At 51.7% G+C, this 18687-nt stretch overlaps 1 protein-coding gene across 1 annotated transcript in view; it reads right to left on the bottom strand.

Moving 5' to 3' along the window:
* Runx3 (RUNX family transcription factor 3) overlaps positions 1-13420 on the bottom strand; it is a 56046-nt gene extending 42626 nt beyond the window's left edge. Inside the window, exon 1 of the mRNA XM_021200467.2 lies at positions 13363-13420. Within this exon, the coding sequence (XP_021056126.1) occupies positions 13363-13420 (58 nt within the window). The remainder of the gene's footprint in view (positions 1-13362) is intronic.
* Positions 13421-18687: the final 5267 nt, after the last annotated feature.

The raw sequence follows: 18687 nt of genomic DNA, 5'->3' as shown, positions 1-18687 counted from the left end.
CTCTTTAAACTGAAACCTCCTGTCAGGACCTGAAGATGGACTTTTGGGGTCATTGGTTCTCTGTTCCCCTTCTTAATGTGACCTCATTAAGTAAGTCTCTTTTAATTAACCTTCTCTTTAATTGGTCTATTGAGGGCGTGTGGTTGAGCCTAGCTTGTTAGAGATGCCAGGACCCTAACGACTTCAGACCACAGTGTGGATTTCTGAACCTTGCTTTTGTACTTTCTCCCCTAACACGCTCCTGTGACATCCCCTGCTGTTCCTGGCTGGCGCTGGCGCTGGAGACCTTGCAGCTTTCTCTGAAGCAGCCTATCCCGAGGTTGGCTAGGGTGAACCTTCTAAAGACTTTAGCATACCAAAGACTCTGAGAAGTCCTGCAACACAACCCTGAGTGAAACAGCATCCCCCCCCCCCCCCCCGTCTTGCAGATTTTGAGTCCTCTGTCACTACGTACAGGACCCAATACCTGTGTTGAACACACACAGGGATATCCCACTTTCGTTTCCTGCGCTTTAGGAAACAAGACAGGATTTAGAACAGCAGCTCATGGAGAGGGAAGAGTGGGTCCCACTCACAGTCACCATTCAAGGTCCTCCCATCTCTCCTCCACTGTCTGACCCCGCCCCACATCAGCCAGTGCTCCCCCCACCAAGAGGCACTTTTGAACTTCTTAGGTGCTTTTTTTTTTCAACATCCAATGCAGTAAACAGAAGCATCAGGAGCTGTCCTCTAAACTGTAAATGCATTGCGCACGAGACCTCCTGTGATCTGAGAGAGAACGCAGGAAACAGTTGGGCATGCCTTTAGGAGAATAGTTAAAATGAAATTATTAGGGGGTGTGGGGAGAATGCCTGTGGTTAAGACCACGTGCTGTCGTTCCAGAGGACCCACATTCCGTTCCCAGCACCAATGACAGGCAGCTCACAGCTCACAGCTCACAGCTCACAGCTCACAGCTGCCTGTAACTCCAGCTCCCAGGGATCCGAGTCTCTGGGCTCCAGGAACACCCACACCTACACATGCAGACTCAGTCACACACCTGAGCACACATTCACACAGACTCACACACCTGTGCACGCACTCAGAGACTCGCACACCTACACATAATTAAAGTAAATGATAAAAGTAAAATAAGCTTTAAAATAAAGCTAACAACTTGGCCTCATGACACAGGCATCCAGGTACCCGGAAGGCTGAGGCAAAAGGATCAAAAATTCAAGGCCAGCCTGGGCCATGTATACAGAAGGGTTCACAAGGCTAATCTGGGCTATGTATAAATACACACTGAGTTCACAAGGCCAGCCTGGGCTATAGATATATAGACTCAGTTCACAAGGCCAGCCTGGGCTATAGATATATAGACTCAGTTCATAAGGCCAGCCTGGGCTATAGATATATAGACTCAGTTCACAAGGCCAGCCTGGGCTATAGATATATAGACTCAGTTCATAAGGCCAGCCTTGAGCAACTTAACAAGATCCTGTTTTAAAATAAAAAGCAAGGTCCTGGGTTCAAGTCTTAGCAGTGCAACAACAAATGTACGAATGAATGAATGAATGTTAAACATCCAGTGTACTCGCTGTACCAGGCCGTGCATGGAGTGTTCAGTGTTTGTACGCAACAGTGGTCATGAATGGCGTGAGCAGTCAGGACATTTTCACCATCATAACCCTGAGGCAGGACTCGTCTCAGCCTATAGACATGGTGACAGCGAACCGTGTTCCTGAGATTCTGGGGTACTCTCCATGTGGCTTCACACACTGTGGGAAACCACCCCATAGAGCATTCTAGAAGGAAAGACACTAAATGATGGTGCTTTTGTCGAGGGGGCCTGTAGCTTGCTTTTTTTTTAAAAAAAAAAAAATCTTAAAAAAAAAATATATATATATATATTAAAGATTTATTTATTTTATTTATATGACTACACTGTAGCTGTCTTCAGACACACCAGAAGAGGGCATCAGAGCCACCACGTGGTTGCTGGGATTTGAACTCAGAACCTCTGGAAGAGCAGTCGGTGCTCTTAACCACTGAGCCCCTGCAGTTTGCTTTTAAACCCCGTGGGCTTTGTAGGTGTTTTGTGACCAGAAATGCTATAGGGTCGGGGTTGGCTGCACTGTTTGTCCAGATGCTGTCACTGGCTCTGGCTCTGGCTCTGAAATCTGTGCTTCTTGCTTTCGCCTGTCTCATATCTGTGTGTGTGTGTGTGTGTGTGTGTGTGTGTGTGTGTGTGTGTGTGTTTGTAAGTGCAGGTGTCTGCAGCAACCAGAGGTGCTGGATTGATCAGAGCTACAGTTCCGGGAGGATGTGAGTCACCTGAGGTGGGTGGTAGGACTTGAACTCGGGTCCTCTGGAAAGAGCAGTATACCCACGAAGCCATCTCTCCTCTTCTGTGTTTCTGTTGTTTTGAGTTGGGGTTTTAGGTAGTTTGGGTAAGCTTTGAAATCTTGGCTGCCTGTGCTTTCAGAGTGTGGGATTACAGACCTGTGTCGCCACGAGTGACTGTCCCTGAAAATCCTCCCTGCCCGTGTGTGTGCGTGTGTGTGTGTGTGTGTGTGTGTCACAATGTGTGTGTGGAGGACTACCTAGGGGGTTGGTCCTTGACCACCTAGTTTGACACAGGTATTTTGTTCTGCTGTGTGGACCGGACTAGCTAGCCTGTGAGTCCCAGGATTTCTGCTCCCTGCCTCCCATCTTGCTGTAGAGGCTTTGGTCTTACACATGCGCACAAGCGTGCCTGGCTTTATGGGGGTTATGGTGATCCGGACTCGGATCCTCATGCTTTTGTAACAAGCATTCGGTTACTGGGACATCTCTCCATCTCTATCCTGAAAGGCTTAATGAATTTTGAACACGGGTCCTGCATCCTCTTTTTCTTTTCTTTTCTTTCTTTTCTTTTTTCTTTTTTCTTTTTCTTTTTTTTTTTGCATTGTGTTCTAAAATTATCACTGTCTGTCCCTGGGGTGTCCCTGAGCTGATTGGAGTCTCTGCCCTTGCCCTGGACAGACCACGGACACAGCCATCCCTGGCACAGTCTATGTGCTTGAGAAGCAGTGTGTTTTGTCAGTCTGTCTGTGTGTCTAGGGAGGGATAAAAATAGGGGCCCGAGCAGCTTGGGAACCCTGTGGTCTCGCCACACTCCTGCAGGCACGCACACACAGGACAACCTATCTCCTCTGTGCACATCTGCGCAGGCCTATTTCAGGGGGCTGCCTGTGTGTCACGGGATGTGGGGTAGCCACCACTGCCCAGCATGCAGTCTGCCCGGACTCCCCCTGCCTTGAAGTCATGCCCAGCTCTCACAGCGGACTGTCTCCTTCCTTGCTCCTCTCCCGTGTCATCTCCACAGGACACACAAGCTCCATCTCCAGGAACTCCTCCATGTGACCCTTTCATTCCATTTACTCCACGTATCCCAACAGCCCTCTTTATCACACCCCCCCCCCCCCGATCTGCCTATCATGGATCTGGTTCAGACTCTGTCTTCCTTAGGAACATTCCGGAAGTTTCTGAACAGGGCTGGGAACAACCAGGGGGAGTTCGGTGGCAGAGGTGGTGCATCTGGGCAGTAGGGAAGAGGAGACATGGTCCAGGTAGGAGGTGGCTTTCACGTCACACAGACCTTGACATTTGCCAGGCACTGACCTCTTGTGGAGCCTCGCTTTTGCTAACTGTGACACGGTGATAACAATGACTCTGTCCACTGCGTGAATTCTCATGGAAGATAAGTGGAAATGAGATCTGACTCCCACGGAACCATCGTCATGCCTGGAGCGCAGGAAGTGGTCCGCAGGTACAGCTCCCCCGCCATCCTTACTCTTTCCTTTGGCTTTGCTGGGAGCAGGCCCCACCAACTCTGAACATCTGGGTGCATTCGGAACTCATTCATGATGCCCGTTCAATGTAGACTCAATGTGTTCATAAGCATCTATAGAGGTCCCGGGAGGCCGAGTCAGGGCTGTCAGAGATCTAAGCGGGGCTATAGTAGGCTCTCAGATGTTCCAGATGTCCTTAACTGTGGGGCCTAGGGAAGGACTGCCTCTCTTCTGGGCCTTGCTTCTCCCATCTGTAAACTGTGTGTGTGTGTGTTTGTGTGTGTGTGTGTTTGTTTGTGTGTGTGTGTGTGTGTGTGTGTATTAGCTCCAGGAGGAGAAAGACAGTTGCCTGCTGTGTTCACTCCTGCATGCTTACGCACAGTAGGTCAGCAGTTCTCTACCTGTGGGTGACGACCCTTTTAGGAGCTGCATATCAGATGCGTACATTGTAATTCATAACAGTAGCAGAATTACAGTTACGAAGTAGTATCAAAATAATCTTATGGTTGGGGGCGGGTCACCGCCACATGAAGAACCATATTGTCACAGCTTTAGGAAGGTGGAGAACAACAACAGTAAGACCACCAGAGGGGTCAGCAGTACCCACAAAAGAGAAAGAGACAAGGGGGGGGCAGGGAGGGGGAAGTAGACTGCCTCTCCCAAGGAGCTGCAGGGCTCCTGCCTCAGACACAAGCACAGCCTGGGTATATGCAAGGCTTTTCCATCCCTGGTCAGGGGAGACCCTGCCATTCCTAGCCAACAGGCCAGAGCCACGGTGGGAAAGCAGACGGGGCTGTGAGGAGAAGCAGAGAGACCGGGTGTCCTTCATCCTTGGCTCCTGGGAGGCCAAGGTTCCTCTTCTGCTTCCTTTCCTTGGAAATACAAAGCAGGTTCTTCTTCCTACAGCTATAAGTAACACAGACTCCATGTTGAGACCTTCCCACAAAGCCTCCGGACTCCGACGGCTCTGCTCGCTTCTGGTGACCGGAGCTGCTGGCTGGCATTTTTCTTTCCTTTATTTATTTATTTATTTTTGCTCAAAGATGGCCTTGGGAGGCTTCCTTTCCTTTGCTGAAGGGACTTGACTTCATGTAGAGAATGGGGCCAAGGAGATGTCGCGGTGCGGTTTCCCCTTGGGCCCCTCTAACCCACGAGGAACTCTGCTCCCCACCTGCACATGCAGGACCTGGAATTCTTCCTAAGACACCCTGGATCTGGATCGATGCTACTTCCCAGAAGCACCTGAGGCCTCCAGCACCTGAGGGAGACCTAGAGAAGATCTTCCGAGGGACAGTTCTTGGGCAGCAACCAGCACCCCCAGGTGAGGTGGGCTTGGGGCGCTAAGAAAGCTCTCGTGTTCTCTGCCCCTCCCTTCCTCTTCTTCCCTTTCCTTCGGGGCCTTCGAGTCGCCCCCCCCCAACATCTGCTGCTTCTCACATTAGCCACTCCCTCTTCAGATATAAAGGGGCCAGATGTTGCCCGACAGATGTTCAGGGGGGAGACAAGAAAGAACCTACATCAGTCCCAGTCCAGTGGCAGCGGAGCCCTGGCAGGAGTTAAGGCTCCCCTGGACTCTCCTCGGGAAGGTGTTTGGGTAGGTGGTACTGACTGTGGCAACCTCCAAAACTGTAACTTAGACGCATCTCTCCTCTCCGCCCACACGCAAGTCTGAACCTTGTGCCAAAAACGCCTTTCCCAGACTTAAAAGAAAACCCCAAAGAGGAACCTAAACCTCTGAGCCGCCAGCACCCATAGGCTAGGAGAGCTCTGGCTCGGTGTTCAGAGAAAAACCAGCCAGCCGAGGGGAAGTGAGGAGGGCATGGAAATGCGCATGCGCACGCACGGAACAGCGGTGCCCACTCATCCCTCCCTCGGTCACCACCCCTCAGGTCCCCAGTCCCCGGACCCTCATCCCCTTGCCTCAGCAAGGGACACTCCCTAGAACTCTCTTTAGATGCTTCAGGTGTGAGGGGTGATGACAACAGGCACCCCAATTTCTGGGAAAAGAGGCTCTTAAAAGGGTGGCCTTGAAGCTGAGTCTTGAGATAGGCTTGGCTCCTACCTTCTATTAGTTCGCAGCCTTTTATTTTTATTTTTTCCATTTGCCAGAAGAGGAAGAGTATGGATTCAGAATACTTTGTGGCACTGATGAAGGCCTTGGCTGTGTTGGGCTCTGTATTACCCTCATTCTACCCCTAGGCCATCCAAAGAGCCTATGCTGGGTGCTGTTAATGTCTCCCATTTTACAGAGAGAACAGCACAGAGAGGTGAGGCACTTCTCTCTAGGATGCACAGCAAAGATGTGGCTAGAGCCGGGTTTATACAGCTGAATTGTGTGCTGTGTCCTCCACCCCAGGCGCCATGCGCAAAGGACCTCACAGTCTTTCTGAGCTGCCCAGCTCTCCCTAGGAAGGTGGGAGCCATATGCTGGAGAATGAGCAAGTTTGAGGCTTCAGATGGGAGGCCAACGTGTGGCAGACACTCTTAGCCTGTGCCGTGCACGGGGCTTTGGGGGTGGAACCCCATTCCCAGCCTCAACCCCTTCTATACAACTGGTAAATTTTCCTCTTTGAAATTCCTGTTAGTTCCTCTCCACACACCCCCGTCTCTCTCTGACTGTCTCTGTCTCTCTCTGTTTCTTATTCTTCCCCTCTCCCTCTCTCTTCCTCTTTGTCTGTCTTCCTCTGTTTTTCTGTCTGACTCTCATTCTCCCTCTCTTCCCCCATTCTCTGTCTGTCTCTGTCTCTCTCTCTCTGTCTCATTCTTCCTCTCCCCGTCTCTCTTCCTCTTTGCCTGTCTCTCTCGGTCTGTCTGTCTCTCTTTGTCTGACTCTGCCTCTGTCATTCTCCCTCTCCCCATCTCTTTTTCCCTTCCTCTGCCTTTCTCTGTCTCTCTCTCATTTTTTGAGACAGTCTTAAATATCTCAGGCTGACTGAACTTGCCGTTAGAGGGGAGCAAGGACCTTAAATGCTTGATCCCCCTGCCTCCATCTCCCGAGTGGTAAGAATTATAGGCATGTTCCACTTGATGCAGTGCTGAGAATCAAACCCAGACCTCACGCACAGTAAGCAAGCACTCTACCAACCAAGCCGCGTTCCTAGCCCCAGCTCCCTCCATACAATGGGTAAAATTGAGGGTCGAGGGAGCCAAGCTGCTAAGTAGCTTCAAGCCACAAGCCCTGAACTAAGTGCAAGGTGGGCAGCAACTCTCTCAGGTGTCCAGGACGAAAAAACCCAAAACTGGTTCCCCTGGAGCTGAACAGAACTTTCATAAACCCGAGCCTCTCCTGGGGCTCTCTTTCTTCATCTGAGAACCAAGGAGGGTGCTGTCTTCTGCCCAGCCCATCTTGCTCTGGAATAAGTCGTTATTGAGGTGCTGGTCTCAGTTCCTGTCCTGACTGCTGAAGGCGAGAGCCAGTTTGTCCTGCGCTGTCTCTCCACTCCATCATGAGTGGCATCCAGGGCCCTTCTCCAGCAGCAGCTGTTTCAAGGTCTCTGATGGAGCCCAGTCAGGACACCCAAGCTCTGAAGCCCCTTTTCCCTCTTTCCCCCCCTCCCTTCTCTGTAAATGACTCAAGCAGTCTGACAATGGCTCCGGGAACTGAGGCTCAGAGCTCCAAGGTCCTGGTTTGTTGCCGATGATCTTGGAGAGACTTCCTGGTGAGTGGGAGATGGAGATGAAGGCCAGGCCAGGATGTAGCTCAGCAAAAGCACACTTAAATTTCAATACACACACACACACACACACACACACACACACACGCACACACACATGCACACACACACACACACGCACGCACACGCTCACACATGCATGCACACGCTCACACACGAGCGCGCACACACACGTACATGCATGCACATGCACACACCTCTCACAGGCACATACATTCGCACACGCACATAAGCACACACACAGAAACACACATGACTCACTCAGCATAGGTCTGTGGATGGCACAAGACCAGACATGTACATCAATCAGAATAGAAGGGCAACTATAGCCATGTGATTTTTGACAAAGAAGCCAAAATGCACATTGTAATAAAGATAGCATTTTTAACAGACAATGCTAGGAAGATTGGGTTCCCCAGGATGGAAAACAACAAGAGGTATTAACCCCCCCTTTACAGGAAGAACTCCCAATGGGCCAAAGAATTTTTTTTTTGAGGGCTTATTTACTTTTACCTTATGTGTGAGGGTTTGCCTGCATGTATGTGTATGTGCACTGCATGCATGCAGTGCCCGTGGAGGTCGGAAGAGGGCGCTAGACACCCTGGAACTGGAATTTGAGACGGTTGTGAGCTGCTGTGTGCAGGCTGGGAATCAAAGCTGTGCAGTCTAGAAGATGGCTCTTAACCTCCAAGCCATCTCCCCAGCCCTGGGTCAAAGGTCTTCTTGTCAGACCCCAGACTCTTTGTCGGAAGACAACATAAGGGAAACACTTCCAGATACAGGTTGCCTTTCTGAGTAGAATTCTCGTTCAGGCAATGAAGGCCAACAACTGACAAACAGGACCTCGTGGGATGAAAGATTGAAAAAGCCCCATAGAGCAAAAGGAGCGATCCATACAGGCAACGGCTTAGAGAATGGTAGAACATGTTTGTTTGCTCTGTACCTGACAAATTAGTATCTAGAACATACAAACAACAACATGAGTAGACAATTCTCCAAAGATGAAACGCAAACAGGCAATAGATGTTTGAAAAAACGAGCATCCCCAGCGTAAGACAGTCAAAACCCACACTGCATGCAACCCCACGTCCCGCCAGCATCAAGAAAACCAGCAAATGCTGGCAAGGCACAAGGGAGCCCTTCTGTACTGCTGGTAAGAAGGTGATCTTGCCACCATGCAAGTCAGTTAGAGGGTCTTCAAGAAACTAGAAATAGCTGCGTGTGGTGGCTCACGCCTTTACTTCTGGGATTTGGGGGGCAGAAGCAACCAGATATCTTTAGTTTGAAGCCAGCCTTGTCTACATAGTAAGTTCCAGGTCAGCCATGACTGCATATTGAGATCCCGTCTCAAACAACAAACAAACAAGCCACCCTACAGATGGAATTTCCACACTATCCAGTTATACTGCTCCCGGGCGGTCACTCAAAGGAATCCCAGCGCAGCCATAGAGGACAAAGGAAAAAGTATATGTGTGCATGAGTGTGTGCATGTGCGTGTATGTGTGTATGTACACTATATGTATATATATAAAATGGATTTTTTTCATTCATAAAGAAGAATGCAGGCCCATCATACACTGGAAGATGGAGCAACTACAGATAATCACACTGAGCAAATTAATTCAGCTTTAGAAATATCAGTTGTATGTTTTCCCTCATTTGTGGGTCCTAGATTTTATATAGATACCTACAATCATGTATGCATATATGACAAGAAAGTGGAAGTGAAACTGTCCAGGGGGCCAGAGGACCAAGTGGAAGGGAAGGGGCAGGCAGGGAGAGGGAGGGGGATACGGAGAAAAATGCTCCAAATATAATATATGCATCCTTCAATTTAAAAAAAAATTAATTTAAGAACTTTTACATTTAAAAAAATGTAAAAAGAGAGCCTGCCAATGGCAGGTTCCTAGGAGTTGGGATTATGACCTGGCCTTCTGGATGCAGCACTAAACCTTAAGTTCGGGGTTGTCTCCCCACCTCTCAGAAAGCCAGATCTGCCAGATGCCAGACTCCCTTCTCAGTCATTCCTCTCTTCTTGTCTTACAGAGTCTTCTGGAAGGTCATGTGTTCAGGCCCCTCCCCTTCAGGTAACCAAGCAAGCCCCAGCTTTGATGTGGCCACCTCAAGGCCCTCGCCATCAATGGGCCCACTATCTGACCTGCAGGGCCGCCAGGGGCCGCCGGTTGGCCGTAGTGGGTGCGGATGAAGCCTGGATACACAGTCCCACTGTGTGGGGCCAACTCACACACACCCAGACCCTGTGGGCAGTGAGGGGCTACTAGGAACTTCTTTCCAGCCTCGGGGGGTGGGGTGAGACAGACAGGGTGGTTTGAGGAGATGGTTTGTAGGGAGGCCTTAGGAACCGCCATCAAAGAGGCCTGGTAGACACGGCGCCATGGTGGGTGGGGAAAGATTGGTGGTCACTCATCTCCCGCCAAGCTCAGTGGAGGAGAAGGCCATGGGGTCAAATGCTCAGGGTGAGTAGCCACCAGGATGGGCTGTCACTGGGGGAGTCCTTGGGCTTTGAGATACTGGGTGCTACATCCCCCAACTCTCCCTGTTGCTAGCTGCAGGCTAAAGCTTTGGGAAGGACATAGACTTCTGTCCTGCTGTCTCCCTCTCCCGTGCCATCCAAGTCAGGCAGTTTAGGCTAGACATGATTCAACCCACTTTGTCAGTACCCGGCTACCACTCAGGAATGCCCATCCCTGAGAGCCCAGTTCCCGTTTCTCCCCAAGGTCTGAGCTGCTCATTGACCCCAGCCTCTGAGCAGGGCTCTCTGCTCATCTGGCTTTGTCCATAGCCCCAGAAGATCCCACCATCTCCTGCAGAAGGGGAGACGGAGGCCCAGGGTGGCGAGAGGATCTCCCTATGTGAGCTAGGAGAGGTAGCATCTAGGCTTCAACTAGAAAGTCCAGCTCCAGAGTCTAAGCTTGGCAAGTTTTTGTGGAATGGCTGAATTAGCAAGTGAAAACCATCTCTGCATAGGGTGCCCCTAAGTCTGCATGCAAGCAGTGCTCCCCACTTCTTCAGATCCCGAGGTTCTGTCTGTGAATGAGCAATGCCAGGGACCTGCAGCTTGGAGGTGCCTTAATGTCGAGAAGGGCCTCAGGTGGCTGGTCCCCAATAGAGCTTAAGATGGCCACATGGACCCTCCATTCTCTCCTTGGCTTCTGTTGCAGGGTGAGCTCCTTCCCTCCAAGGAAAACCATGGGGTTTCCTGGGTCCACTGAAGGGCCTGATTCAAGGGCAGGATTGAGAAATCATGAAGGGGGCCTGGGTAGCTTCTGGAAGGTTCCATGCAAGCCTGACTCTGAGAAGGCCCAGTTGCCTGTCCCCTGTTGCCTCCAGAGTCTCCACACTGTCAGTTGAGCACTGATGCCCAGAGGCAGGGAGCTCATGGAGAGACGGATGCCAGAGAGAACAGAGATGAAGTTATTTTCTTCTGGTCTGGGGAACTCAGGGCTCCCCAACAGCTCAGGGGACCCACCCTGGGTGGGGTCAGGGACCCACAGGGGTTGGAGTCAGCCTGTCCTCAAAGCACCAACTCTAACTCACACATCCTCTTTTACCATGAAAGAATAGCACTCAGAGATATCGAGGGCCTTGCTTGGAGTCACACAGCACATGGGCATTGGTGACCACCGGAGGACTGGGCTTTCTGCCAGCACTGCCCAAGTCGGCATGGGTGAATTTCCAGATCCAAACCCAACACACACTGATTCCACAGGCTGGGACAGGAATCTGGAACACAGCATTTTCAAGCTCTCTAGCAGTGGGGCTGGGGCCTTGCTGAGGGAGTGAAGAGGGTCGGCGTTCAGAGGAGGCAGGACAGGGGAAGTGGAGAGACTGTGGGAGAGAAAGCCAAGACAGGGGATCTCTATTGCAACACTCCTAAGGTGGGGGATCCTGAGAGCCAGTGTGTGGGAACCAACGCAATGGTGTGAGGGTTCATGACCTGAGCAGAAATCCAGGGGGTCCATCACCCCGGCTGGAAACAATGACAGCTTCCCCTCTGTTAGCAACCTTGAAACAACTTTTAGCATCTTTTTCCCACCATGACGGAGCCACTAACGGAAACCGCAGGTTGTGTTCGGTCTCGGGAGGGTCATGGCAGACGACCCTTTATGTCTATCGGCAGCACTCCCCACCCCACACACACCCCGAGTTATACTAGTTTTTCGATCCATAGGGAGGGCTGCTGTCACTCAGGTGTCTCCAGAGAGGCCCGAGGTCACAACTCACAGGCTGGCCTTAATATATTGGAAACTGATTCTGAGGCTGGAGCTGTGGGGATTCTGAGTTAGAGAGCTGAGCAAGGAGAGAGATAGGAGACAGGGCAAGATATCTCTGGGGTCTCCAGGCTGCCCAGTGACTCCAGCCTTCAGGTACCTTCTGCCTGCTGACCAAGGACCAGCCACTCTGCCACATGACCCCTTTCTTCTTGGGCCAGAGCTGCTATGGCCCTATCTTTGTCCTGCCTCCAGCTGCCATGTCCAGGGCTTTGTGTCAGGACCCCCATCTAAGGCAGCCAGCACTAGCTAGCCCTGTCTTCTACGGTTCCTTTGTTTTAAGTTCAACTTCTCCATCTTGCTCGCTGAGGGCAAATGGTTTTTATAAACTCTTATTCAATTACTTAGAACTAATACCGAAGACTACAAAGGGCGAGTACATGTTACAACCGCAGTGGCTGGATGTTACGGGACCCAGGGCAAATATTTATCACTGTGAGCTACAGCCACGTTTGGAGGAAGCATCCCTTCTCCCGTGGTTCAACCACAATCAAAAGCTCACAACCTGCCTCAGGCTTCCTAGGTCATCAGGAAAGAGATACACCATATTCTTAGACAAGTTCTTGCTACCCAGATCCCAAAGTGTCCCAAACCAAGTGCTGAGCACTGCCAGACCATGGCAGACCTCTATGTCTTACCTGGCTACTTCAACTCAAAAAAGGCACTGTCTCCCAACCTTAGAATTCTAGAATAGTCTCCAGAGGGGCTAGTCCCCCGAACAGCTCAAAGCAATGTCCCCTGCACAGCTCAGACAACTGAACAGCACAGCTAGAGGGAACGTGTCGGAGGCAGAGACGTTAGTGGCCTGTATCAGGTCATTTGTTGAGGTTGGCATAGCTGTGCGGCTGAAGCATAACTCAGAGGCCAGAGGCAGGGCAGGCCTCTCTGGGATTCAGCCTAAATCAGGGGCTTCACATCAGACATCTTGGCCCCATCCTTGCTGAGGGACACATCGCAAAGTTCTGGGTCCTTCTGTGCCATGAATAGAGACAAAAGCCACCCCCCCCAACACCTTCCTCTGTGGCCAATACCTCAGATTTTCCAGGGGCAGGGTCTCTCTCACAGCATCGGCTCACGTTGAGCAGCTTCTCGTAGAGGCCCGTGGGTCCTTTTTCCACCCTTTGTTCCCACTGTCCCGAGAGTGTGCAGAGAATACTGGGGGTGTTCCTTAAGATCTTAAGGTCTGGGCAGAGCCCTGGCCCTGCTGGCCTCTCACCGGCCTCCCAGATACATCTGACCTCTGCCTGTTTGAGCCCTGGTCTGGGCAGATTATCCACGGTACCCTGTGGGGGAGGCAGGAACCGGAGAGCCACGTTCTTGCCTTGCTTTCTCCATCCCAGAACCCTCTGAGGTCTATAGGTGGCCACTGCCACTGTCACAAGCTTGACCCAGCTGAGAATCAAAGTCACACCGCGACGCTCATACCAGGAGACCACGGAGACCACCAATCCCTTTCCCCGCTTAAGTTCTCAGAGGCTGGCCACTGAGGTGGCCAGAGCAGAGGATTAGAGGGTCAGGGTCTGAGGACATTACAGCTCCCGACTGGGGAGAGCCAAGCGGATCCCCACCGTTGGCACTTACCTCGTATGAAGGTTGGTGTATAGTTGGGGAAGGAGTCAAAGATGCTGTTGGAAGCCATGTCGCACGCTGACAGTGGCAAGGACTCGGCCTCAGGGGGTTGGGTTCGGACCCACTTGGTTGGCTGCTGTTTTGTTATATATTTTTTTCAAGTTGCTTTCGAAAATAAAAAAAAAAAAAGGGAGGTGTTGACTTTAAAAGAAAAAAAGTTTGGTTTCTTTTTTTCTCCCCCTGCTGCTACAAAAAAAAAAAAGAAAGAAAGAAAGAAAGAAAGAAAGAAAGAAAGAAAAAGAAAAAAAAGGAAAAGAAAAAAAGAAGAAGAGAAAGAAAAAAAATGGGGAAAGAACGCGAGAGTGTCTGTGGGCGAGAGAGAAGAAAATCTCCAAGGAAAGAAAGTTTCAGTTTGTACCCAAGAATTTGGCTTCCCAGTCCCACAGGAATGTCTAGCCACAAATTTTCAACAGCACTATGTGCAGAGTATCATTAAATGGTGGGAAGGGGCTCTGGGCAGTCAGGGCGGAGGAGCCCGGGGCCGCAGCAGCAGCAAGACCAGACTCAGCAGCCTGGATGAATGAATGAATGAACGAGGCTCACCCTCCACGGAGCCCAGGCTGTGGCAGGGGCCAGGGTGGCCAGGGGGTGGGGACACCAGGAACCAACCAGCTCCTAGCAGGGCCCTGGAGGCGGCAAGGGCCTGGCCTTGTGGTTCTGTGGTTGAGGAACTAGGCCTTCCCAGTGTCAACCCAATCTCACATCACAGGATGCAAGAAGCCAGCTCGCAGCCTAGGTCCATTGGCTAGGCCACTGTCACCTGGGCTGTGATGTCACGGCCCCTTAGAAGATCTTGTGGCTACACCCCCCCTCCTCCTTTGGAGGCTGAAAGGAAAAGAATAAAAAGAGAGAGAGAAGGAAGACTTTCTGTTTGTGGATCTGGCTTCACCGTGGAACCCAGGAAGCAGAGCTGGGAGCCGTTGAGTGGGCTGTGGCTTGCAGTGGCCCCGGAGACCCTGTCATAATGAAAGGCAGCGCCGGCCTGCTGACTCTTCCCCAGGAGCCAAAGTTTGGTTCCCCTAGAGGGCGGAGGACCCCTCCCCATGACTGTCACTGCCCTGGGCTGCGGCTGACACCCTGCCATGCCCGTCACCACACTGCCAGGCAGAGCCATCCACATATGTGGCTGGGTGGCACTTCAGGGGGTTTTATGGGAGTTGGGATTTATGTACAAATTGGAAACACATGAGGTACAGCTGCTGTGGCCTGCCCACCAAGAAAGGCCTTGCTTGGGAAAGCTGTGGCATGGCTGCGCTGGGACCTAGGACGGCCCCTCCTCCCTGCCGGAGCCTGAGACCTGAGTTCACTGGTCCAGGGCCCTGGCTGCCCTTGGGGTGTTGCAGGCAGAGACCCTGAGCTTCCTGACTTTGCACTGGACAGGCCCCCTGCCGGGTGTGCCAAAGCTCAGAAAGGCTCAAAAGACAGGGAAGACACCCCACTCTGCTTCTGTTATCTCAGAAATCTGTCAGGTGAGGGACAAGGGGAATGGTGGCTTTTCCTTTTTGCCTCAAGAGATCTTCCCTCCCAGTTCACAGGCCACACCACAGAGGTCAAGGCCATGAAGACAGCCCAAGGTCTCACTCACAGCCTTCCAGAGCGAGATAAGAACTCCCACCGTCAGCTCCCCTACCCAGGCCTCAGTCAGGACACCATGGTGGCTTCACTGCCCTTGAAGCTGCCTTCAGACCTCGGTCGTTCTGCAGCCTGGGCGCCATACCACCTCTCACCCAGAGAGTCCAAGCCAGGGGCCAGGCCCCAGGACCAGCCTTGACTCAGGTCTAACACTTAGGGAGGAGGGGCCTAGTTAGACCTTTTCTGTCTCTCAGTTAACCTGGATCTTCTGTCAGAAAGAAGTATTCCATCTGAAGCTTAGGTTCTGTCTTCAGTGCTGCTGAGGTCAGAGGGAGTTTGAGTCCCGACTGGCGGAGGCAGCTGAAGGGCTCTGGAGACACTTTCGGGTCCTGAAACTGCTAGGCACTGGGGCCTTTCACTTCCCTTCACTGGGCCTCAGTTTATATTCCTGTAAAATGGGGATGACACCTTGGTCGGCGGAACCTTGCCGACTGCGGGTTTGGCACACCCTGGTTTCCTCCGTGGAGTCTCCGTGACGCAACGGGGATCTGTTATGAGTAAGCCTGGCAGGGAACCAGCACGGTCGTGTAGGGAGAAGGCTACTTTATTCCCACCAGTCAACTGGCCTGGCCCGACCGACCCTGGGTGTCAGGGTAGTGGTAGAGGGGACACCAGCTCGGGGGACTTTGGAGTCTGGAGCCTGCAATGTGAGACAGAGCGGAAAATGACATGGCAGGAAGACCCCCCTTTTCTAGAAGTGGAAACTGAGCGCCCTAGCCCCAGGTAGGCAGGGTCCTCCAATCACCCTGAGTGAGTCAACGGGACCCTGCTCCCTGCTCCCAGCAAGCGGCAGTTTCCACTGTGCCAACACCTCCCCCTCCGCTTTCTAGCTTCTCACCCCACCCCACTGGTTTTTCCACATCTACATGTGCCCCCCCAAGCTCTTGTCATTTGATCACCTTGAGGGGGTCCCCCTTTCTGGAAACTGAGCCTAGGCCCAGGAACTAGAGGGAGCCTAAGAGGCTTATCAAGGGGCTCAGGGGTACATCCTAACCTCTGGTCCCGAGTTGCTGTTCTCCTGTAAGGCAAGCCATTACTGGTGAATCCCACCTTTCCCTCTGAGAGAGTTAGAATTTCCACATGCAGACATTGGGGGGTGAGGGGGTGGGGTGGGAATGCAGAGGCTAGAGCCAGCTGTGCCTGAAGCCTGCATTTGGTTCTAGGGTGCTGTGAGATCTTGCAGACCTAACTCTTCTGAACCTGGTTTCCTGGACCTCCCACCCCACAAAGCTAGAGGAGCCAAAGAGAAAAAAAAAAAAAAACCCACCCATGAATAGAATTGACTCATCCTTGAAGCTCAGTCTCAACTCCCTCCCTCCCTCCTTCCCTCCATCCCTTACTTCCGTCCTCCCTCCCCACTCCCTCCCTCCCTTCCACTGTGTGTACTGGTATGCATGTAGGTCTGTGCGTAAGTTTGTGTTCGTGCATGTATGCATGTGTACTCATGTGCCTACTTGAGGTGCTCTTCCTCAGAGCCCGGAGCACAGCAAGTGATCTAGCCTGGCTGGCTGGTGGCCCCCAGGACCCTACCCTGTGCACCTTCCCAGCTGTAGGATTTCAATGTGCCCCACCTCACTAAGCACTGTATTTTTTAAACATGGGTTCTAGGAATTGAATTCAGGCCTCAGACTCTCGAGGCAAACACTACGGACTAAGCCAGCACTCACGGCCATACTTCTGGCGAACATGATACAGCCCGTTTTTCTCTTACAATGTGCTAAAATATTCTTGGATCAGTTTAACAATAAAAATAAAAAGGATCACAACAATTGTATCTACAAATAAAATATAGTATAAAATATAAGTAGTATAAAATAAAATATAGTATAAAATATAAATAGTATAAAATAAAATATAGTATAAATAGTATCTTAGAGCCTTTAGCTTCATCCGTTTATTGACTCACTGTAATTTTGGTTTATATTGACTAGTTTGTTTTTGAGATAAAAATTTTATTTTGGGGCTAGAGAGATGGCTCAGCGGTTAAGAGCACTGACTGCTCTTCCAGAGGTCCTGAGTTCAATTCCCAGCAACCACATGGTGGCTCACAACCATCTGTCATGGGATCTGATATAATCTTCTGGTTTCTGGTGTGTCTGAAGACAGCGACGGTGTACTCATATAGATAAAATAAATAAATATTAAAATTTTTTTTTTGGTGGTTTAGGCTGGACTCAAATATATAATTTTCCTGCTTCAGCCTCCTGAGTAGCTGGGTTGGCAGGCCTGGGCAACTTCAATATTTTTCTTAGCAGCTTGCCTTTATCTTTTGAAGTGCTCAACCTAATTTTTGTAAAATCAGAGTGTAGTGTTAAGCATCAGACCCCAGGGACTGCTAGCGCCCCATTAGAGTCCAGTCCAGGGAAAGAGGGAGACAGAGGGCGAGCACAGAGCGAGCTGTGACCTCCATCAACAGGAGAGGCAAACAGAAGGAAAAGGGGTCAGAGATGAGATGAGGCGGGATGACACCGTGGGCGCCAGGAAACCGTGCCCGGGAGGCAGCAGTGAGAGACCGGTCCCTCGGAAGCCGTCCTGTGGTGGGCCTAGGGCTAGCTGGCAAGACACACACACACACACACACACACACACACACACACACACACACACACACATACACACACACGAAACAACACACAACTCAGCCATGCCGGAGATCTCTCTAGCAGGAAAGAGCGAGAGCAGAAAGCTGGGCTTGAGGACCAAGTGCACCTTAGCCAATGATGCTCTGTCACCATGCTCAGTGGTCCCTGGGAGAGAGTGTTCCCACCCCCCCACCTCCGCCAAGACACACACACAGGGTGACCTGAAAGCTCAGGGGCTTCCCAGCCACACCTGGGGCTGGAAATGAAGTTGTTCCTTAACCATGAGCAGAACTGGGCTGGGCCCCTGTGGCTTGGGAATCCTGTCACTCAGGAGCGTTGGCAGCAGGTCTCAAAGGTGACCTGTCCCTGAGTTCTTGGCTCCCCCCCCCGCACCCCCCCAACCGTTGCATCTGGCCTCACTTTCAGGAAGAAAAAGAGGAATCAGAGAAGCCAGGGCCACACCTTGGCCTCCTTTGCGTAGCGGCTAGAACTAAGGTAGCCACAGATTTGAGCTGAGCCCCGGGCCTGAGTTCAGATTCTGTTTCCACCAGCAAGCCGTGCGCAAGAGAGGAGGTGCCATGTGATGTGAGCCGGCCAGGCCAGAGGGCTCTGCTAGTGTCCAGGGCAGATATGTGCCTTTCCGAGAGAGCGTAGCCCTGGCAGGGACCAGGCTAGCCCGGCCTGGCTGAGAGACAAGGGCCTGTTGCATATCCAGAGACTTCTCTGAGAGGGACTCTGAGGACACTTCTCCCCTGCTGAGTGGCTTTATTGTCCTTTGTCTTTACTGCTGCTTTCTGTGGAGGGACAGATGCTGGAGGCCAATGCCTCTCAGGTCAAGGTTGCAGAATCCCAGCCCCCAGAACTCCGCCTGCCTGCTTTCTGGGCTGTCACTCCCCACCCACCCTTGCCTCTCTTTCCTGTTGTTTTGAAAAGTTGTCTGTGTTGCCCCCCTCAAAGCCAAGCCCTCCCCTCCCCCACCTTCCTGCCTCGAGAGAGACCCTTCATCACCCTTCATCACCATCCCAGGGGAGACCCTGGGACGGCTCAGAGTGTGCCGGGCAAG

This window comes from Mus pahari, chromosome 6 (assembly GCF_900095145.1).
Source record: "Mus pahari chromosome 6, PAHARI_EIJ_v1.1, whole genome shotgun sequence".
Lineage (NCBI taxonomy): Eukaryota > Metazoa > Chordata > Mammalia > Rodentia > Muridae > Mus > Mus pahari.
This window is presented reverse-complemented; position numbering and strand designations above follow the sequence as displayed.